Source organism: Dermacentor andersoni, chromosome 7, assembly GCF_023375885.2.
Source record: "Dermacentor andersoni chromosome 7, qqDerAnde1_hic_scaffold, whole genome shotgun sequence".
NCBI lineage: Eukaryota > Metazoa > Arthropoda > Arachnida > Ixodida > Ixodidae > Dermacentor > Dermacentor andersoni.
Window position 1 is genome coordinate 110920883 of NC_092820.1, and position 24508 is coordinate 110945390.

Consider the following 24508-nt stretch of genomic DNA (forward strand, 5'->3'; position numbering starts at 1 on the left):
CACAACTTGCTCAATTTTGTGTTTTGCAGTAGGACGTTAGCAGTGCTATTAAGGCACCTAAATACTCGTGAATAGTAGTAGAGAGAAAATAAAATTAAGAAAGCAGTGGCTTTTTGTGCATAGACTATGCATAGACCTGGTGCTGTTATGGTCATTTTTTCCCTATCCACTAAACTATTCTAAACAAGAAAAGTTTATACACAATTAGTTTATACACAGACCACAACTAAACCACAGGAATCGTTGGTAAGTAAAGTTTACTTATTCGGTGACATTTTCTGCAGCCCTGCTATTGGGTTTTCCTTCCTTCCTTTTCAGCTGTGCAGGTTCATCAAGAGGTGATGAGACAGTTGAAAGACTTAGCGAAACCTTTTTCGGGTTGTTTTTTCTTGGTTTCAGACTCTGCTCATTGCATTTTAAGGCGTGTTTTCTGTGTTTGTTGCTTTTTCTTTATGGGTAGGGCATGTCAACATTTCTTACACCGTGTCAAGTATGTGGTGCCACAGACTGTTCTTAGATGGAGTCTTGCCCTTTCATTCTGTACAATATGATGTCGGTATTTTGTGTCCAAGGCCATTCTACAGCGTGATTGTAGTATTTTCCTAAGTTTTGCCTCTGTCACCCAAGCTTGAAAGATTGTTACCCACTGCTGGTGGCATGACACAGGTGATATTTCTTTTTCAATAAAAGGAAGCCTGTCACTTATCCTATCCACTGGTTGTCTTTTGTCTCTGAATTCCAATTTGTTGCCTATATTTGCTCTTTTGTTGCATTTCAGGTTAGGAATGGCTATCATAATTGACATTTAACCATATTGCACACAATGTGGATGATATGTAATTGCAATATATGGCCACCATAAATAAATAGATGTTAATAATTCAAGAATGGTGCCTTTGCATGGTGGTGCAGCCATGAATTGCGGCTATAAGGTACCAGTGCTGCAGGTAGCACTGCTTGTGCAGAATATAGTGCAACTTTACTACTTTCAAACATCATTCTTTTTATCTGCATTTGTATAGCTCCAGTTTCTGTGAACAACACACATATGGTGGAAGAGTGGCTTGCACCTGCAGTTGGGTCCAATGAATTGCCAAATTTCTGCCCGTTTTCATGTTATTAGCATATTAGTAAAGGCGGTCGTTTTTATGGTAGCCTGTTTGCCCAGTGTAGAAGCTGCTGCAGGGTGTCGGGATCTTATACACATCTTCAGCTTTGCAGGGGACACAGCATCTGGCACATAGTTTGTCAGAAGCCATGTATTCGGGGCAAGTTGAGTTTACTCACTAGCAAAGGGAGAACCGAGCTTGTTGGACATGAAGTAAACCGCCTGTATACTCAGTGGCCTTCTTCATTTCGTGTGACATATGTGGTTATAGCGACCCTTGTTTGAAGCACTTCTTGTCCAGCAGCGGACGTTTGCTTTTGAAACACTCAGGATAGCTTTCAGCAAGCTGGACAGGAATAACAGTGAAAAACCAGGAGATGTTAATTGTCGCACTTATCATGCGAAGCTTCGTACAGTATGATGAGGGCATAAATAAATGAGGGTGTTCCTCAAGGCCTTGTAGCACATGTCATGAGTTTGGAGCAACATGATGTATAGCACTTTTTTGATCGCATGCTATAGGTTTAGCAGGTGTGGCCATGGTTGAAGTGCAGTGCAAGGTCAAGAAAACAGATATCTATGAGCAGCACCCTGGTAAAGGAGACTCTGGGAAAACTAGTGGGAAGCCTGTTGAACATCTGGTTGACCCACTTGCTGGCTCCATCAAGCAAAGTATGATAAAGAGAAGGAAGTCAACACATCAGAAGGTTTTTACATACAAACACTGTGCTAAGGTCATAGTCAACAAGTCTTAGTGCGCAGGCTATGCACAACCAACTACATATGCCTTCTGTTCGGACATTGCTCATTGTAACTAACAAGGGTGGGGTGGACAAAAAAAGAACAGCAGCTCCATTAATTTGGTTTCACTGGTATCAACACTGTTTTGTAAGTGTACATTGGCCATACTCCCCAATGCCTTCTTGGGTGACATCAGCAAGAACCAGCTTAAGGTAAGGGGTAATAGGCGTCTTTACAAGCTAAAAATGCATGCATGCATGGAGAGCACATTGTGTCCAAAAAGTAGGCACTTCACAGGGGCACTGGAGAAGGAACAGATTATTAACAGTGGGCAAAGGCAAGCTACTAAACACCCAACACTGTTGCCACGTAACGACCTCTGAAACAATCCCTCTTAAAGAGAAAATCATCTTTGTGTATCCATAAAGAGGGCAGATGGGCAAAGCCCCTTCAGTAATGCTGTCAGTTTCAAAAGCCCACTTTGCACATCCTGAATGCTTCCTTCTTACGACTTTGCTGGGTGCAAGGATTCTACTGTCCAAAAGCTGTCATTGAGAGCACTGTTAGTTTGGTGGCAATACAGTTCAGAAGCGATTGCAACAAACCTCCCTTCCTAGTTGGCCTGGATGCTCACGGTGCTTATGAAGCAGCACCATGAGTCAAGCAAGGTGAACTGATGCCTCGAAGCCCTTGTTCGTTTAACACACTGTTCTGTTAGTAACAACCATGAGACTTGAAACCAACAAGCCCAAGTTCGGCGCTCGCGTGGTTACTGCGGAGGATCCATAAAAAGCACAAAAACAGAAAACTCAAGGGAAAGGATAAATCACCATTTAACACTTAGTATTGCTGCAGCCCACCCCTTCTTTTATTTTGTCTGGTCGTGCTACATCTCTTTACTATAGATAGGCATGAACTTAGGTGATGTTCCCAATCAGTGTCCAATTTTTATATACACTGTGTGCTGGTTCAAAGAGGCTCGAAACACTGCAGTGGAAGCTTCAAGTAGAAAAGGTGCCTGGAAGAAAAAAAAAGCTGTGCTGCAACCATCTCGGCAACATCTTGTCCCAATAATAAAAATTGTGCTTTCATATCAACTTGAGCCCTCCAGTTTAGAGTAAAGTACCAGTGCACTTATGAACAATGAATCAATTCTCAAAGAGCATGTGCAGTCCAGCCAAAAGCAGGGGCAAGAATCTGCGTTGTGCTCCTGCATTGAAGGTGAATAACATGTACCATAATGGCGAATGTGCTTTAGTAAGCTTCCCTGCAATATGAATTTGTAATGTACGAAGAATTGTCAATGAAGCTTACCATGAGCACAATTGCACTTGCAAATTATGTCACAATTGAAAATAATGAGCACAGTGTAAACGTATGTGCCCTTTCCACTCTTAGTATGCTTTACTGCACAATGCTTATTTACACCCCTGTATTGCGGTGTAGCAAGCTACGAAAGAAACGCTGCATAATTAGGCTTTTTACGATTATCTTTCTCGCAATACACTAATATTTCGCGGTGAAGCCTAAGCAATGTGCTGCGGTGAAGCATACTAAAAGTGATAAGGGGCCACTGTCACTGGACATAAGTTCTTTAATTATACACTCGCGCACCCGCCCCCTCTCAGGTCACCTAAGTGGACATACTACGCTGGCCGATAGCGGCACCCTCCCACTTTTAGTATGCTTCACCACGTAACTAAAATGCACTCGGCGAAGAAGCCGTACATTTGTATTGAATGAATAAACAAATGGTTTTTACAACAGTACAGAAATAAACGCGCACCATGCATCAGTCTACCACACGGAAGAACGTCGCAACATACGGTAGCTGATTCACACAGGCCGTGTGGCCAACTTATTAGTCGTAAAGAGTATTATGGGTAATTCAAAATTTCAGACACACATATGTGTTTATGTTTACGTTCGCACTCCTTGCGTAATAAGACTCCCAAAAGTTCCACAATAGAAAGTAATTTACAACACACGAACGCAAAGAACACAGACATATGTCTGTTTGACATATAGCTCGGAAAACGTGAACATGCTGTGTGTTAGCGTCGTACACTTCATACTAGGCAAGGAGCTAGCACACCACAATCCCGCGACAACCGCTAATAAGACCAAGACGGGATCACATGTCTGTGAACGCGCAAACGGAGCCCCTAAGCCACTCTGCTCCTTCGCCACCCCCGCTGCACGGCTGCACCACTCGTTTCAAGCACAGCACACCAAACACACATTCAGCGCTGAACAGTGGGCGGTCGACGAAGTTGCATTTACATGACTTGCAGCGAGCAGTACATCCCTCGATGTCCGTTAAGCAAAGTCGGACACGGCGACGCCACATCGCGGTTCGCAGAACTTCGCTGCCGAGGCGCTAGGCCACTTCGATATTTCAATTGTCACCACCGCCAGGTTCTCAAGAAAGCACGGGCCACACAACGCAGATTCTGTACTGCCAGAGATCACCGAGGTCAAAGCCGCAGTGCCGCACCGCTACTACTCACGGCTTTCCGCCAAGTAACACAGAACCTACAACCAACATACAAGCAACGCACGTATACAATCACATGAGCAATGTTGAACAACGCGCGGTCCAGAGGACGATCACGGCGAGGACGAACACGACACGGCGTCGCTCGGCGCCAGCATCGCGCCTTCTAAAAAATCCCTAAACGATGCTGTCCCTAGGCACCTAGGATCAGGTCACGTGAGGGATTTTTGTACGACAAATAGACGCACGCGACAAAAATACCCAGAAAGGAAAATCGTGGTGAGAGAGCTCGAGCAAGAAAAAATTGAAAGCGCAAGTGAAGGTTGGGTCGTATAACATTTGCAAAGGAGACAAAAACGCGCCAAGAAAATCGTAGAACGATGTAATAGCATTCGCAGTGCCACGTAACAATTTGCGAACGGCTATAAGGTGTCTAACTTCTCACTAATCCCATAGAGGAAGTGATCAGAACGAAGAAAATTCTAGTTTGATAGCGTTAAACAAGACGACCCTCATCTAAAAAGGCGAAGGCTATAAGACGAGCTCGTACAGGCCATATAGGGTAAATCAGTGATATCTATAACGGAAATGGACGCCATAAAATCAGAACCGTCAAATTGGGTGGGAAAAAACTCTGTACTGCGAGAACTACAGAATGTGTTCACACCAGTTGTATGCTTAGAGGATAATAGAGAGAGAGAGAGGAATAGAAGACAGGAAAAAGAGGATAATAGGTTTGTACTAAGTGCATAGAGATGTTAATAACTCGGAATGGAACCTTCATGGATAGCACTTCTAGGTATCAAAGGAGCCTGCGATAACATAGGCCGGCAACTGTTATGGGATATTCTCAAGCACGAAGACCCATATGACAATTTTGTGGAGCTGCTGAGGGACATATAGAGAGAGAACGGTGTTCAAAGTACATGGAAAGGCCGACAATGTAATAACGGGCTGGAAATTCACCAAGGAATGAAGCAAGGATGTCCTTTATCCCCATTGTTGTTCACGCTATATGGCAAGGGCAAGGAAATACTAGTGAAAAACAGTGAATTGCGGTTTGGTTTATCCTACATGTCTAATAGACAAATGCTGGAAGAGAATGTCCAAGCACTAAGGTATGCGGAGGACGCAGTGCTATTAGCAGATAATGCGAGAGATTTAGAGACACTTGCGAATATATGCGGCAACGCAGCGACAAATCTAGCCTTATGTATGGCACAGAGAAATCGAGAATTATGATCTTTAATGAGGTGACGAGTAATAACGGGGCATCAGTTCAACGGTATGTCCGCCCATCGTCAAGCAACATAAAAAGCTCGGCATATAGATAAACGAAGAGAGACGTACTCAAGCACCGATCAACCTATTGTCAAAAGAAATGGAGGCGGAACGCCGTAATGACGAAACATAGAGGACTTTGGGGCCACAGTATATATGACCTGGTGCATGGAATCTGGAATGCAGTAATGATACCATCTCGAACATTCGAAAATGTCAGTCCTATGCTCAAAATCGGATATCTTGTCTGCATTCGAAGTTAACCAAGATCTATCGGTAGGTCGGTTGGCTTTGGGAGCCCACGGCAAAACCAGAAATGAGGCAGCGCAGGGTAACGTGGCTCGGCCCTCTTTTGAAGTCAGAAAAGCGCACAGAAAAATTAGTTTCCAAGGTAGACTCAGCAACGTGGAACATCATAAATGTGCGGCTAAAGTGCACGAGTGCCTGAAAAGTGTGCACAGAGAATGGAGGAAGAGGTCGAGAAAGTTGCCAACAAAGTACGGTGTAAATGAAAGAGTAAGCAGACAACCAGGAATCATAAAAAAGAAGTGAGAGAAAAACGAGACATCGAATTGAATGCAACAAATGCAAACAAAAAAGACCATGGAGATTTACGAGAGTAGGAAAAAAGAAAATTACAAGAAAATATGTAATGTAACATAAATAAAGTGCCTTCCTATTTGGGGCCCGATGGTTGCCTAAGAACAAAAACACATTGGAGCAAATATTCTCAAGGAAATGAGGCATGTGCACGCAGCAGAAAAAATTCAGAGACCGTGGAGCGCATGCTCATGAAATGCGAAAGAATTCACCGTGAGGCCCGCAGGCAACGCGCACTTTCCAGAAGAGCTTTAATTTAAAGTGGGCGGAAGCATCAACCGGAAAGCAGTCGAGATTAGCAAGGCTTGTTAAGAGTATTGGTGCAAGAAAAGCACGAAAGGGATTGATATGACCGAACCCATTACAGGCATAGGTAGCCGTACTAGGTAGAAAGAGAAGTTTTGAGAAAGGGGAAGAATATTTGGAAGATGTATACCAAAATACTAGAACGAAAATCGTGTATAGAACAACTGATTAACTCAATCCGGCTAGGCTACTAAATGTCATCACCTCGTTTCAAAGGGGATGCCAATAGACTATCATCGCCAACATAACGTACAGCCACTCGCAAATGTTTGCGGGGCGCGGCTTTCACGACAAATGCCGATTTCTGCTATGTTAAGGCGTAGCGCTTCTAATTTAATGAATCACAGTGTAGTTCGTAAGAAGTGCTATGAATAAAAGCATTTAATTAGAGGCTACGTGCACAGGCTTCGTGAAAATTTGGTTCTTTCGCCTATCCCGCGTCTCGTAAACTTCTGCGGGTGACTGTACATGGTAGAAATGCGGGAGAGGCATCGGTGAGCAATTTCCAGCATGCCCTCTGGAGCTCTCCGGTCCTTGTCACAATCGCCTCTGGACGGCTGTAATTATGCGTTAGCACGCGGAAAAAGCACTGAAAAAGCTGCAGCACTCACATTTGTACTCAGAGGGGAGATAGTGCGGTAGAAAGAAGACAGGGAATTCGTAAAGCCAACGCCCTGACGAAATGTGCGCATATTAGCCGCTCTTGGATTGCAGCAGCTTGCATACATGGGATGATAGCGGGTTAACGAAAAGCGGCGTCAGAAAGCGTTTTTTTTTTTTTTGGGGGGGGGGGGGAGGGGGGTCTTTTCAATACAAACACCCTACCACTAGGCATGACAACAGTTGCGAACAAACTCTAAAAAAATCATTCAAGATATTCAAGCTATTTAACTGGGAAGGCTTAGGAGTAAGGATCGACGGCGAATATCTCAGTAACCTTCGATTTGCCGATGGCAATGTTCTATTCGGCAACACTGCAGACGAGTTGCAACAAATGATAGAGGACCTTAAAAGAGAGAGTGTAAGAGTGGGGTTGAAGATTGATATGCAGAATACAAAGATAATGATGAATAGCCGGGCAAGAGAACAAGAATTCAGGATCGCCAGTCAGCCTCTAGAGTCGGTGAAGGAGTACGTTTAGCTAGATCAATTAATCGCGGGAAACCCTGATCATGACAAGGAAAATCATAGAAGAATAAAAATGGTTGGATCGCATACGGCAGACATTGTCAGCGCCTGACTGGAAGCTTACCATTCTCATTCCAAAGGAAGGCGTACATAATCAGTTCGTTTTACTGGTGCTGACATATAGGGCACAGACTTGGAGACCGACAAAGAAGCTTGAGAACAAGTTAAGGTCCGTGCAAAGAGCGATGCAATGAAGCATGCTAGACATAGCGTTAAGAGACAGAAATTGAGCGGTTTGGATCAGAGAGCAAACGGGTATAACCGACGTACTAATTGACAAAAAGAGAATAGAAAATGGAGCTGGGCAGGTCATGTAATGCCCAGGTTAGACAACCGTTGAACCATTAAGGCTACAGAATGGATACCAAGAGAAGGGAAACGCAGTCGAGGACAGCATAAGACTAGGTGGTTCGATGATATCGAGCAAACGCGTCTCGCTATGTGTTCTGTCTACTACGTAGACAAATACAAGTAGTGCACTCAAAATAATATTTAACGTCGCATCACGGCTTTCGTAGGTCGTCAACATCATCGCCAAATATCGTCAATGATTGCAAATAGTTCACAAAGCTTCGCTTACGTCGATTCCCACAGTGCGCGGGATGTGTATAATTGCTTGGAACCCCTTCAGTGGCGAAATGATGCGATAGGGGTGTTTTCTTCGAGCAAGTTTTTGCAGGCAATTCCTCAAGCAGGCGAACTCTGCAATAATAAAGCATCGAAGAAGAGACTATGGTTGAAAATTAATGTGTTTCTATTGATTCTCTGCTGTTCCAAGTTTGCTGCTGCTACTGTGCTGCGTCGATTGTTTTTGGTAATTGTATATTATTAGCCATTGTTAAAATTATACGGAAGTATATCTTAAACTGAAAGGTGGGAGCTGACAGCAAGTAATATATAGAAATGCTTGCTATCTCTCCTTCCCCTCCCCCCCCCTCCTTTATCCTGTCCGTTGTCGTTTCGGCGGGATATTACGAATTTTATTGTTCATAGGGTGACAGGAATGTTTACATGCACGGTAATATACTTCACTACAGAAACATTCGAGCACGTTTTTTAAAATTTATAAGTACGAACATAGAACTGCGGGCTGCACTATGCAAATGTCAGGCGTTCATCTCAGGCCAAACCTTGCCTCTGCCTCTCATATCACAACTCTGGGCGCCAACGATTCCAAATCAGTACGGTACATTCGTCTCAAATTGCATAACATTCCGTATAGCATTCGCAAATCAGTATTCCTAATATTTGTTCGTGCGTAGCTCGAGTTTGCATTCCAGGTATGGTCTCTCCATTATAACTACCTAATCAACATGTCCGAAATTATTCGAAATCAAACTGGCCGATTTATTTGCCTCAATTGCAGCCGCCAATTGATCCCCACTTGAATATAATTTGACCTTTTGCTTCTTACCCCAAGTGGTTGCTCCGACGTAGCTCTCCTCTCCATGCTCCATAAAGCGTTCATCAAATCAAGTCGTCATCCTTAACGTTGTAACATGCATGTTGCTCATAACGACGAGTGTGCAATGACTTATACTTTGCCCGTATGTATGTAACGATGGATTCATCAACCTGTCGGACAGGCGGACAAATATTAATTTTGGCAACAGCTCAAACTGCATGTTCTACCTAAGCAATAGTGCTATTCTGTTTGCCATGCTACGTACTACCATGCAACTTCATGCTAGATTTTTTATGCTTTTGAAATGGCGCTTTTTATACATTGCTTGATTGTGTTCGCGAGAAATGTGCGTGCTAAATTATGCGGTTACCCTCTATTCAAATTTTTTTAATGTCCCGACACCCTCCGGACGTGACAGTGCGATACATGAGTGTAAGGACAGAATGACAACATATAATGACATTACGAAACATTATAGGTTACAGAGGCGCATATTCCCGCGACCTCACGCAAAATTGACAAAAAAGCAGTCTGTCGTATGGCGGCAGTTACAACCTAGGACATATCCGAATCCTGCGCTCTCGCGCATCATATATCCGGATGTATATCCTACGGACAAATGCAAAACATGTGAATCCAGAGCCACTCTGGAGCATATATTATGGGAATGCCGAGGGATAAATAACAATAAAGAAAACGCGGCCACTAGCAGCAGCCTTCGCACGCGCTGGGAAACCGCCCTGCTCAGCCCCGCCCTCGACGATCAACTATTGGCCGTCCAGCGGGCCGAGGATGCCGCCAGGACCCACGAACTCCTGGCCGTCACCTAGGCGGGGCCTTTGACCCTCCCCACCAACTCGCAGGACACACAATAAAGATGTTTCCTCCTCCTCCTCCTGCGGATTCACAGTATATACCAGCGAATACTTGCTAACAGCAGCGAATTCTAAATAATTCTAGATAATTTAATATATAAATTTGTAACGTTGTTTAACAGGCATGTTTTGTAAACATTTGTGTGATTCTCGTGTCTTGGCGTACTGCTGTATTTACTTCAGGGTGTCTACCAAGTTGACATTTCGAAATTCCCTGAGTTTTCCAGGTTTTCCCTGAGTGCCTTTTCGAAATTCCCTGGGTGATGCAGAACTATGTTATATAAAGACGGGCCGAAACCATATCGCCCGATGCTATCACTCTTTAGTAGGCAGATGAAAAAAAGTAAACAGAAACGACCTAATCCAATTTTAATACTAAGGAGAAGTGTTTTGTCATTCAAAAAGAGAATAGATGGGAGGGGTTAGTAAAATGCACAGCAAATAAACTGTCTTCGAAAAAAATTTGAAATCGAGTCAGACATTCTCATATACGAATAAAAAGGAGATACATACAGAGGCCAATATTTTCGAATATGAGCTGTTTCTATCAACTTATAGCAAGCTCAGTGATATGAGGCCCAAACTTTGTCACAGTTGAGATTCTCTCTCAACAGCTCGTAAATCAACCTCAACCGTCGTCACATACTCGCAGCCTGCGCACGACGCCTCAGTGTTGTGTTTCACTGCTTTAAATAGTTTATCTTGGTTTGATGAGGGACACCGGCATCTCGGCATCAGCCAACACTGTTTTTTGAGCTCAAGCTCCTTCAAAACAGCGGCAGCATGCTTCCTTTGCCATTCATTCCTCAATGCGTAGGTCCTTTCTGTTCTTGTCCTCCTCCCGCCACTCGTTCGCCCCACGGACCATTTGGAGCATCTTCTTGCTCAGCTGCATAGTCCACCTCCAATTTTTGAGTTCCCTAGGGGCCGCGAGAACGTCCGAAAAATCGGCCAGTTGGAAAAAATAAATACATGTCATTTACTGCCCTTAAGGGCTCAAACCGTCACAGGTGCATTCAAAAACGCTCTGAAGGCCTGTCGGTACACGCATTAGGCATATCGGTACCCGTACTGTGACAGGAAATACCGGGTGCACGGGTGTATAATTAAGGAATACATACTGTGTCCCGTGGCAATAGCCCCTTCTTCGCTTGTTATGCTTCACCGCAATACTTTTGCGTATGCTTCACTAAGTAACACTTCTGGACAGAGGTGAAGCTGACTTTTGGGAGTTGCCATTATGCAACACATCGTGCTTTCCAAGCTTCTAAGCCAATCGTGAGGACCACAAAGGCAGAGTCCGTGCCATTGCTGACAGCGGCGAATTCTTTCAATAAAAAACACGGCACCCAACGGCAAGAAGCTTCATAGCGAACGTCGAAGCAGCTAGGCCTAGTGTTGCCGCAGTGGCGGCTACGGCTGCCAGCGAATCAGCGTGCGAGAGCGTCGGTTCGAGGCAATCAAAATGGCAGTGGTGGTGGCTTTGATTAATGCCGTTTCGGACCTGCGGTCACGGCAAAACGTCCGGAAAATCGGCCAGTTGGAAAAAATAAATACATGTCATTTACAGCCCTTAAGGGCTCAAACCGTCACAGGTGCATTCAAAAACGCTCTGAAGGCCTGTCGGTACACGCATTAGGCATATCGGTACCCGTACTGTGACAGGAAATACCGGGTGCACGGGTGTATAATTAACGAATACATACTGTGTCCCGTGGCAATAGCCCCTTCTTACGCTTGTTATGCTTCACCGCAATACTTTTGCGTATGCTTCACTAAGTAACACTTCTGGACAGAGGTGAAGCTGACTTTTGGGAGTTGCCATTATGCAACACATCGTGCTTTCCAAGCTTCTAAGCCAATCGTGAGGACCACAAAGGCAGAGTCCGTGCCATTGCTGACAGCGGCGAATTCTTTCAATAAAAAACACGGCACCCAACGGCAAGAAGCTTCATAGCGAACGTCGAAGCAGCTAGGCCTAGTGTTGCCGCAGTGGCGGCTACGGCTGCCAGCGAATCAGCGTGCGAGAGCGTCGGTTCGAGGCAATCAAAATGGCAGTGGTGGTGGCTTTGATTAATGCCGTTTCGGACCTGCGGTCACGGCAAAACGTCCGGAAAATCGGACGGCGAAGAGTTCTTGCGTCCGAAATTTTAGACGTTCTGATACATTGACTCTATGGGGTACGTGGTGGTGCCGCGAAGCCCTTGAAATTATCGGGAATCCGGAAAGTCGGTCGTTCACTGTACACTGGCAACTCCTCCAGCCAACGACAGGGCGTCAAAGACGATTCATTACGATTCCTGTCTGTTACTCGAGCCAGAATTACCGCGACTTTCGACCCTTTCAATAAAATTACAGATAATTTCAATGATAGAGGCACAGATTCCCTGAGTTTTCCCTGAGTTTTTCCAGACTACTCAAAATTCCTGATAATTCCCGGTTTTCCCGATTGGTATACACCCTGTTACTTATGCTTTGCTCTGATTTTTTTTTGCAGTTTTTGTTTTCTTTCTATTATTGATGCCGCCCTTATTCAACCCTAAACATGGGGCTGTAAGGTATTTCCGCATAAATAAAAAATTTTTGGTTAGAGAATTAGGCTGCTGCAATCAAGATACAAAGTTTAAAGTTTTAAGGCCGACTAGGGTGACTGGGAACTTCAAGCTGGACATTGGATTCTGCTCAATAATAACCACCATATAAACCATCAGCAGTCACGCACCAATAAAAAAAATGATTGGTAATCACGCCAAAATCACCGATGAAATTGAAAACAAATATGGATGCACTGGCAGTTTCTTTCTGCCGTTGTAAGTTTCTTGGATATTTGTTTTTCTCATTAGAAAGTAACATCAAAGGGCCGAAAGCTACTAGATGTGAGTGCGCTTTCTTGGTCGAAGAACATTCTTGTGAAGCAACGTATTCCTGAGAACTATTTGTAGTCGCCTTCGTCGTGAGCTTTGACAAAGGATGCACTGCAAAAGGGCTCGTTACTCTAGAAGCCATCTCACAATTTTTATCACGAACCTTGCAAATCGTAAAGTTACAAATCTCTTCGTAAAATACACGCACACGCACAAACATATGGCAGTATGATAAATGCGTTCCTTCCGAAATCTCCTTGCCAGCGTGAACGTTTGACGTGATCGCTCACGGCAATAATAGTCCTACAAACGTTGCTTAAAGACCGTTCAAAAAGATATCCCATTGGATGTCAATAACGACACCCCGAGTGTGGTTTGCAAAAATCCTCCTTTTTCACGCACGAATCAGGAGTTCGCTCATTATCAGCAAAGTGAATTACGGAAACAAAAACTACACAAGTGACAGTCAGAATCTGGCGCACGCGTCTGTAAGCTCACAGCATATACTTTACTAATTTAACTGAGGCCCGGGTAGGAATGAAAACTCTCTACTGAAGAAATGTTTTCAGTTTCTTCGATTGCTGTCTGCACATTTTCTTGTTCCGATTGAAAAGTCCAACCTCGTCTTTCTTCTGACGTGGCGCTGTGCAGGAGACAATAAGCACCATGCCATGTACGTGGACGTGGGCGACACCTCCTCCGTGGAGCATCTTTTCGAAGGCATCAGAAAAGTATCCGCGGTACCCCTCAGCATCGTCGTACACTGTGCCGGCATAATTCGCAGGGCACCCTTGCTCGACTGCTCTGATGAGCTCTTTGACAACGTCATTAATGTGAATCTGAAGGTGAGTTGCCCGCTCATTTTTTTTTTTTTTTTTACAGCGAAGCTATATACCTCTACCGTCCAAGGAAACTTTCGTGTCGTTGGCGTGGTAAGCAAAACCTGCCCATACGTAGGCAGATCCCGGAGATAGTGCAATGCCAGTCCGACCCGTAGCGGAGGTGAAGCAAGCGAAAAAGCCTCATTTATTCCGCAGACCAGATAACCGGTGGTCTCCTCAACAGACCGCTTTCTGAATTGAGCGCCAGCTATTCATATCAACAGGAACTAGGAAACACCACCACTAGCTGTGCGACCTTGCTGTCTCCGGGCACTGGCGAAGCGGACCGGTGAACAAAACTATCCTAAGCGCCGTAGTTGTAGTTTGCCTTTTCAACGGATTTCCGCTGAATCCCGTTCTTCTCCTCATTCGGTAACATGCCTTTCCATTTCTGGGCGTCACCTTGCAGCCAGCGAGAACTTCTGGCCGACAACGGCTTGAAGGCAAGTCTGCATGTGTATGCATTTTGTTTCCTATTCGTTGCGTCTCTTTCGTGAGTCTTAAATCGTTTTTTGTTGTCTTGCAGGTGTCATTCTTCTATTTTGCGAAGGATCCGCGTCTCAAGAAAAAATGGATCATAGTCATTAAGCGCGATGAAGTAAAGTGCTTTGACGTAACGAAACACACAAAAGTGTGCTTACCGCTTAAAGCTACTTGCCGAATGTAGTCGGCGATCAGTGTTACCTCCGGATTGACGCCATGCCTAGTGCGTTTGCCTTTGGAGAACCCAAGTTCCCAGCAAGAAAGAAGCACAAAGACCGACAGCAGAGTTTCGCGAAAGGAAAAGTGCTTTCCGTCTTCGGCCAGGCCAGGACCTCCGTGCTTGCGTCACAGCCGCCGCTTTATCCCAGTAGCGGTGTCACCACGTCACAAGATTCTTCAACAGCTGTTCAAACTATGGGCGCCACAGAGCGCGGTGAGTTTCGACGTGAACCACTGCTACCTACCTTCAAGGCCACGAAGTGTGTGATTGTGCATGCGCAGTGAGAGCATCGATGCTTGAAAACAGCTTTCTGTGTTCCAAATGAGCTTACATTGACTGGAGAGCGACTTGTAAATTAGAACTAAAAAGCAAAGTCGACGTATGATATATGCTTTATAAAGCTCAAAGAGAACATGAAATGGTTGATATGCAAAAAACCTTGATCGGCATAAAAGCCTGTGATTTTATGTCGAATTCTTCAAGGACAGCCCTGAGGACGTTAGTTTCTACATTAGGCTAGCAAATTTTGAATCATTTACGAGCTTTTTTCGTTTGATAAACGCCAGCGAGACTGTGAAAATATAAAAGTATGGTCTAGGAACTATTGAAGTAGTCCAAGTAATGCAGGAAGCCCACACACACTGACAGCGAAGGACCATTTTTTCTTGTTCTTGTGAGGTTGCGCTTTGGGACCTTAGAAAGGGACCTTTACTATCGGTTCAGGGTGTCAGTCGTTACAGTATCCAGAATATGTACCCCATGGATCAGCTTTGCTTATTTGCAGGTTCGCAAGAGGAACCTTTGGCTGAGTAGAAAAAGGGTTGACGAGGCCATGCCAGCCGTTTTTAAACAGCGATACCTAACAGGGGTACGACGGAAGTCGACGCGACGGAAGTGAGATGCGTAGTGCCAAGCACTACGCATCTCACTTCAGTCGACGACTACTCAACCTCCACGTCAACAAATACAATGAAGGGCCTCGTTGTCATTTCACCTGATGGAACGAACACGTTTCTGTCAAAATTATTTACAGGGTCGGTGTCAGGCAAGGAGGTTGCTGAAAAAACGTTTTTTTTTTTTTTAAGTCGGACTTGAGCCTGGCACTCCGTATGGCCGACAAGGGCTTTAAGATACAGGACCTGCTCAATGCAAAAGAAGTTGCTCTGAACATTTCTCCTTTTCTTCAGAGACAGCAACCGAGTGAAGAAGAGGATAGAGAAACTGGGGAAATTTCAAGTCCCAGAACACATGTCGAGCGATGCGTTCAACGTATTAAGGCATTTTATATTTTCGATAGGACCATCGCACTGCCTATCGCACCAATCATCAATAAAATTGGGGCATTATTTGCTTTATTAAGCAATTTTAAAAGTCATTCAATAGCAACCTAGGATCTGCAGCAGCAACAATCTTGCAATTGACGCTGGCATTGTATCACAATGCCACTGTCAATGGGATCACAGTGTTATTATAAAATACATAAACTGTCATTGATTTTGTGATCTCTTGAATTCAAGATTTATAATCTCTACTGCGTGAGATTCTTGCCAATTACGGCAAAGTGTTGGTAAATAAAAGCTGTCTAACCCTTTTTTACATTTCTGCCATTCAGTTTTATTGAATCTAATTTTTTCATTCGCTAAAGATTCTGGAGCATACACGACAAAGTCAGCCTAAGTAAGCCCTGAAAGGGCCATCAGCTCGAGAACCTACTAGTCGTAATAGTGAGTGCATTTTATCTTGTACACTGTATATGCTGTAGCTGCCTTTCACAAGGCATGAACCTTGAGTGCTTGGTACTTTGAGGCCTTTCTTTAAATACGGGCACTTCATTTCGGCAATGTCACGGGGATTCTGTTCCTCTGGGTTTCACACCACACGATCAGGGGTTGCACTGAGCCCTGGACAAGCTGGATCTACAATAAGGCCGCAGTGGAAGGTCTGAATGTTGTGTGGGCGGGTTCGGAGGGTTGTTTACTATTTTTGAACAGCGGTGGCATCGCTTGAAACTCCATACCTGAAACAGAAATATCTGCTTGTAGGTTTTGTCTTTTATTGTCATTCTGTGATACAATAAACGTTTGACAGTACATATGGTTTGTACACACATGTTAAATATAATATACAAAGGTACTCCCATTTCCAAGGTTTCTTTAACACTGTATGACAACAGATGCACACGTGAAATCTGTTGATAACATTGTACCTGTGCATTCATTTGGCGCAAACAACTTGTAGCCGCTGTGACTTACTGGAACCAAGAGTCCATAGCCAATGTAAACAACACAGTTCATAGGAAGTGCCTGTCCTGTACGCTTTGTTATGAACCAACTTGGCCAAGAAAATGTTTTTGAACTTGTACTTACTAGATGACCCTTGCCCTAGACAAATATCGGTCTTTTGTGAGATTCTGCAGGCCTTTTTCTGTCCAGTTGTCACGTGTAGAAGCAACATCAAAATTGGAAGCAGTCAAGCGATTTTCGCGAGCAGCTTTCCGTGTCGCACTTTGGCTCTGCTGGTGAGAGTTCTGTTCAAGCTGTCGAGCTTTATCAACAGACAGCATGGGTGCCTGCAAATAAAGGGGCAGCTCGTGTTAGAGTTAACACATGGAGAGCTGATATAATCCCAATCAACGTAGTTTTGTAAACTAATTTATTATTTCTTATTTATTTGTACATACTGTGGCCCGACCGGGCTATTGCAGGAGTGGGTGTGAAAGGCAGAGAAATGAAAATAGTAACTAATACAGGCAACCCGAACAATACAAACCAACACAAATCGAAACTATTCAATGGCCGTCAAGAATAAGTTTAAAGGACGAGAACGAATAGGACCAGGCAAAGGATTCCAGTACTCGATTACATGGGGAAATAAACTGTAAGTAAAAGTGTCCGTACGGCCAAAATAAGGTGCGATGTTTAGGTGATGGTAACTTCTAGTATTAGATGGTTTTGCAGGAGTTAGGTAGTTACCTCAAGATATACGGCAAGAAGAGTTAATAATGCAATGATAAAACTTCAGTGATTCCGTGCGTCGGCGATGTGAGAGCGGTTGTAAGCCTAAGGATGAAAGCGCTGTATACGGTGAAAAATCCCTATCGTGCCTACGGCATATGAAGCAGATCGCTTTCTTTTGGATGGCCTCAATTTGATTAATGTCGCACTGTTTGCGTGGATTCCAGACTGGACAAGCATAATCGAGTATAGGCCGGATTAGTGATTTATACATGAGTAGTTTAGTATCCCTTGGGGCAGTGGTCAATGGGCGGCGCAGATAGCCTAACTTTTTCAGTGCTTTTGAGGTTATTAAATCTATGTGCTTCGACCACGACATACTGAGTGTGAAAACAAGACCAAGGTATTTATATTCACTAACGCTCTGAATTGGAGTATTATTAACTTTGTAAGTAAAAGCGGAAGGGGTCGTTTTATTAGTGAAAGTCATAACAACGGTTTTACGGATGTTAATTGTCATTTGCCAGGGGTCGCACCAAGGGCTAAAATTAGAAAATGATTTTTGAAGTTGTTAAATGGTCATCAAAGGAGGAAGTGTTATGATATAATACACAGTCATCAGCATACAAACGTATATTTGAGGTTATGTGACGAGGCAAATCGTTTATAAAGAACAAGAAAAGCAACGGACCCAGCACGGCACCTTGTGGTACTCCTGAAGGCACCTCTGTCACCCTGGAATTAGCTCTGTTAAAAGACACAAATTGAGATCGATCGGAAAGAAAACTAGAAATCCAGCTGAGAATGTGGGGATTATTAAGGATGGCGTCAAGTTTGTACATCAATTTCGAATGAATCACTGTATCAAATGCCTTTGAAAAGTCGATGAAGATTGTGTCAGTTTGGTTGCCCGTGTCAAGGTTAATACAAATGTCATGTGTAAATTCACTTAGCTATGTTATTGTGCTGAATCCACGTCTGAAGCCGTGCTGGACATTAGTTAGTAATTTATGTGGCTCAAGGTATTCCATAATGTGTTTGTAAATAACATGCTCTAACATTTTACACGAATGAGAGGTTATAGAAATTGGTCCATAATTAGATACTACGTGTTTGTCACCGGTCTTGAATAAAGGAAGAACTTGAGCCATTGTCCAGGATGAGGGTACTGTAGAGGATGCCAGGGACTTGCGAAATATGACAGTGAGGTAGCGACAGGTCCATAATGAGTACCGTACCAAAAACAAGTTCGGAATGCTATCTGGCCCAGCAGACTTCTTAATATCGAGTTTCAATATTAAGTTCAACACACCTTCTTCGGTAATGTTAATGTCATTGATGGGTACGTCACTACGAGCAATAGAGTCTGGTTGGATGACGTTGTTGTCACGAGTGAAAACGGACTTGAAGTACTCATTAAATGCATTTGATATAAGAAATGGATCATTGGTAGAATCATTGTTAATCACCATAGAAGTAGCCGTCGTATCACGTGGCAAAACAGACGACCAAAATTTACGCGGGTTGGTTCTTAGTAGGCTCTGAAGCTGCACACCGAAGAAGAAATCCTTAGCGCAGTTAATTTTCAGCCTAAGCTCCTCTTTTGCTTTAATGAAACTCGTCATGGCTGCCTGATTGTTGGAGCGCCTCTTAAACCTTAGTCTATTTACATGGCGTGCCAGATGTAATATATCTCGCGTCATCCAGGGAATTTTCACATTTTTGTTTGTTTTAAAGGGAATAAAACACTGAATACTTTGAAGGCAAGAAACACTGAAGGCAAGAAATACTGTCTGGCGGTGTGGCTCTCCAGTCAATATCGTCGACGCTAGAAGCCGGCCTCCTCCAGGATCCTGTGCATACCCGTTACTAACAGGCACCACAAGGGCTTTCAACAGCATGACACGGTGACATGCGCCATTCTCACTAGCAGGGTATTCGCATGCACACTCTTTCACAACACCATTGTGCGTCAGCAGGGTGGACACAACATAGGGTATTGCAGTCTTGTTTTTCACCCGGAAGCGCTACACGCGTCCGCGCAGAACCCTGGAATCACTAAATTGAAGTAAGAACGGCTAGTTAACTCCTGCTGTCCCCAGCATAAGCGCACGCATGCATTACAGCTGTCATATCGAACTACACAAAATGTCACTTCGCAGAAGCGTGTGAATAGGTTTGTGTGTCTTATGAACGGTCGTTGTATCGTTCAACGAAAACGCCAGCAAGCAAGTGGAAAGAAAAGGCTAGGGAGGATACTTACTGCGTTGTGAATGAACGCGTTTTGATTGTCGAGCACTGGACGTAGCTTTCTGCGAGGAACTTATGGCCGCGTTGTGCATTGTAGTTCCAGTCTCTTCTCGACGTTCGATAGGCCTCAATTTCGCCTATATCAAGCCTTATCGGTATGATAGTGAGGCTCTTGGACCAAGACATGCTGCCGCTGCGTGCCAACCAAGCGAACGGCAAACACACCGGCCCACACGCACAGACGATCTAATGGCGGACAGCCCATAGAGTAATATAGTGACTGTGCTGGAGAACCTAATGTATCAGTGTTGGCAGACTGAATCAGGAAGAGGGTCTATTGAACGTCCTGGAACAGGCTTAGTGCGGGGCGCTGGCCACTGGAGTCCTGAACTGAAGACCTACCCACCGACACCCATAACCATATTGTTCCTCAATAAAGTTATCTCTCTCTCTCTCTCTCTGCCATGAATGCCGAAATTTGTGACAAGAAAATAATGCTCCACTCGAGAATGACAAAAACAAACGATTAGAAGATTAACAAGTCTGCATTAACATAATGAAGCTCTAATGATGCAAGATAAGGGTTATTGATCGTTGGGCGAGGAGTTTATGCTGCAATAGCGACAAACTACCTTGGCGACGGTGATCGCAGTGGCTACTGATGACGTCGACTGATAAAGGCGCACGCGCTCACACTATGCCGTGCTCAACTCCGCATGTGTGAATAGCGCTGCGTGTCTGGCTAGCGCAACTCGAGGCTCAGAGAGCCAATCACATCTCAGCAAATTTCAACCTCTGTTTCATTTTTCACTTTCTTGAAAGAGTGACGTAACCCGTCCCTAAAGAAATAGATGCATGTAATAAGTTATGACAGCAAAAGCAATTAATCAGCGAGGCTTCTGTGTGTGTCAGTGCGCCGTCTGCTTTGTTTTCCCAAAATTAAATATGCTACCTAATTCCGGAAGTAGACACACAGCGAGGATCACATCGCCTTATTAGTCTCTATTCTACGACGACGGAACGAAACGCAAACAGCGTAAATCGCGGCGTTCAGCAACTAAGGTGCCATGGAACAGGCTGGCGGTAAACTGCCGCAGGTGCACAGTCAGCGTCGGCGGCAATGCGTCCTGTTCACTCGTTCTGGCGGCTGTAGGGCTCCTGGACTGTGGGGTCACCTCAGTGCTGAACCACGGAAGTAAAGAGAAGGGGCAGTTTTTGTCGCTCACATATTTTCATTTCATTGTGAAGCGTTTTATTTTCATCCTCCTGCACAGTCAATCACTTTTGTCAAAATTAGAATATAATTCCGACGGAGCTTCGGCGGCCTTTGTTTCCTTATTATTTTCTAGCAGCTTTACGCGCGGTATTCGGCGAGATGCAAATCACAAATTTTGCATTTTGGCGAGCATGTTGTAATCTATATAAAGCGAAACTTTCTTGAAGCCGTTTACTTCTTGCCATAAATTTTTCCATTTCGGCTCTGCTCCTTTGGCTCAAAGGAGAAACGACGTGCACTTCTGCTATACGCAATGTGGCAAACCTGATATGGGATTGTATTTCTGTATGTCGTCATAGATATGTTAATTAAACCGGCCACTTCTTGGTCAAGCCCCCGTCGTGCGTCTGTGCAATAGCATGGAAATAATAAATACCATCAACACGCGGCTACCATCTCAAAGAACTAGCATTCTCTCCCGCTTGTTCGCGACTCTCACATTGTGGGCATGTGCCATTGTACCGCCCGCTTCTTACCAACCCCCATTGTGGGTGCGTGACAGTTGACGGAAATCGTCATCATCCTAGTCAACTTGCGGATACGCTTGTTTGCCACTCCACCATTGTGGGTAGGTGCCATCGCATAGAAATCATCGACATCATTCTCAACATCTGGACGTGCTTCTCGGCCTATTCCCGGTTGTGGATATGCGCCATAGTATGGACATCATCATGGTAATTAGCATTTGAACAGGCTTCTTGGTTGTTTGCTGTAGTATATATGTGGCTTACTGCCGAAATCGTAATCATTATCAACAAGCAGCGGTTATATCTAAAAGCTAGTTGACCGTGGCACTAAATCCACCGCCTGTCTTTAGGGCCCTTTGCAGGTATGTGGCATATTTCGTAAGTCATCATCATTATTATCAACACGTGGCAATCATTTGAAAATGCTAGTTGGTCTTGGTACTCGAAAACAGCACATTCGTGTGTGGGGTATGTGTTTGTGTAAATAAAGACATTCTAACGGAAATATCACTCTCATTGCAAATGTGTTGCACTCAACTTGTATAGGCAATGGAGGACAAAAAACCAGGGGCCCAATGGTAAGAACATCGCTCTTCTGTGTTCGGCTTCGCATGTTCTAATCGAGCCACTGTATATGCTTCATTTTCTTTTTACTGCGCATTTCTGCCGTCGACGTTGCCGTGATGTTTCGTATAAAGCCCAAGGGCGATAACATCGTTGCCGCCCCCACTGGTCTATGTGTGCGTGAAAGTGTGCGAGGACGAGCCGAGCATCGCGACTCAATCTCGTGGGCACAAGGAATGAGATGTGCGGAGGAAATGAGCAGCCTTCCGCCGCGGACAAGGTAGTGAAAGGGAGAGGGGTGCTCTACTGAGGCGGCTGCTGCATATGACCCGGCCGCGTGGGCCCTATCTTGAAAGCGATCTGCGATGGGGACAGACCAGCGAATGCTGATTGCTCCGTGTGCACTGTGTTTTTCGCCGCTTAGTCCGCATTGAAGTGAGAGGAAGAATGGAGCTCAACTCGCTCACTGCTGCCGCCGCGCTTCCTCGCTGCAGCGTTTTTACAGCGAGTTTTCGCAGCTGACTGAGATGTGTTCATGGTTGCTTGCGCGCGTGACTCTCTATTTGTTCACTTAGTTGAATAATGTTTAAAAGTTGATACGGCCGATAAAACTGCTGTCCTTACTTTGTATAGTCATCTCAATAGATGCTTCGCCTTTAAGGAGAAAATTTTCTTAAGTGAATATGAATATACTCGGCGAGAACCAGACCGACCAGAAAGGCCCAAGCGACACAGTAATTTTCCCTTTAAAACAAACTTTCTAGTGTCCACCAAAGAGCATCGTACGTCGGAAAGCAGGGGCTCGCAGCACTCCACAAGCATGATTTCGAAATTTTGATAGAGTGAGTGATGGTCGAGAACGGGTGAGCAGGTTTGGAAACATCGAATACCGTAATTTAACTGCGCATGGGCAGTGGTATTTCATAATTTTATGCGTTCCGCTGCTCGCGGTTCATTCAGCAGCGAATGCATTCACTTAAAATACGCCAAATTTGACAAGTTTAATTGGAGATCTTTAAACTCTGTAGTAGAACTGCGACTTTGACGAGTTGGCTTATTCATCATTCCGAGTTTTATAAACACGGTGATTTCTGTCGTTCTGTCTCATCCGTCTGGGTTTGTGTGTACTGTTACATATCGAAATGTTAAGTGCAATGGTTTTACGCACCAGAACCACGATGTGATATTCAGGGACGCTGTAGTGGAAGTCTTCCGAATAATTTTGACTTCCTGGGTTTTTTTAGCGTGCAGCCAATGCACGGTGCGCGAGCGTTCTTGCACTACGCCGCAGACATAATGCGGCCGCCGAGGCGGGGATCGCACCGTTGACCTCAGGTTAAGCAGGGCAACGCCATAGCCACTGGGCTACCGCAGCTGGTGACAAAGTTTCATTCGGTATGCCTCACCTATTCTTCCGTATATTTATCTAATCTCCCCCCCCCCTACTATAAAAGTATAATCTGTGGATGTCACCCTTCTGATACATTTTTGCAGTCTCCTGTTAAACCACGGCTGTGTGCTTTCTTCCACATTTGTTGTTGTTATGTCCGCTAGCTAAAGGCCATCGGCAGTTCTTTCGTTCTAGTAGGATCACATGGCCTATTTTTTTTTTCAATATGCGGTGGCTAAGTAAATAAAATGTTCTTTATTCTAATAGACAAACAACAATGCAGATTGCTCAGATTGGCATCACATTGACCTGTAGGGTTTCCCGTATTTTCAGGGCACATTCCTGGTGAACCAGGCGGCCAGCCGCGCCATGCTCCGTTCTGAAAGTCTTCTACCCGAAGGTGGAGCTTCCATCGTGAACATCTCTAGCATCGCAGCCCTGTCCGGCTCTTATGGCGGATCAGCGTACTCTGCGTCCAAGGCTGCCATCATAGCGCTCACCAAGACGGCAGCGCAGGAACTAGCGGCACACGGCATTCGATGCAATGCCGTGCTACCCGGCTGGGTGAACACTCCCATGACCGCTATGGCGGCTAGCACGAGCCACATGGCTTCTTATATGCAGAGCTGTCCGATTAAGAGGGCTGCCGAGCCCTCAGAGATCGCCGAAGCGATCAAGTTCCTCTGCTCGCCAACTTCAAGCTCTTTTATTACGGGCGTTGCGCTCCACGTAGACGGAGGGTACAAAATGTGACCTTTTGTTCTCTGCGAGCCACAGGCATACAGAGAATTCGAAACATCCAATAGGTATATGTGCCACACGGCTCTTATGTATTTGTTTTTACTTACGTTACAACCGTGTCTCTGGCTCGTTTGTCGGGTTCGCGAGAGACAGCACTCGATTATCAGTCATACAGAAAGAAAGCAAGCAAGAAATAAAAAGAAAAAAGAAAGGAAATACATTATTCCGGCATATTGAAATACTGTAGTGTTGACCGTGTTATTTGGATGCTTGGCTTACGTGGCTAGTTTGGCGTTTATAACATATAAATGAGCAAATATTGCGATGCGTAGCAAAAAGAAAAAAGAAAGTGAACTGATGTTTAGCATTATAATCAGGCAATTTTCATGCCCGTAGCCAGACGAAGGCATCTCCAGT

The 24508-nt window shown here is 44.7% G+C and overlaps 1 protein-coding gene across 1 annotated transcript in view; it reads left to right on the forward strand.

Moving 5' to 3' along the window:
• The window catches only part of LOC126534704 ((3R)-3-hydroxyacyl-CoA dehydrogenase-like), a 42732-nt gene extending 18629 nt beyond the window's left edge, over positions 1–24103 (forward strand). Inside the window, exons 2-3 of the mRNA XM_055072527.2 lie at positions 13517–13710; positions 23684–24103. Of these exons, the coding sequence (XP_054928502.2) occupies positions 13517–13710; positions 23684–24103 (614 nt within the window). The remainder of the gene's footprint in view (positions 1–13516; positions 13711–23683) is intronic.
• Positions 24104–24508: the final 405 nt, after the last annotated feature.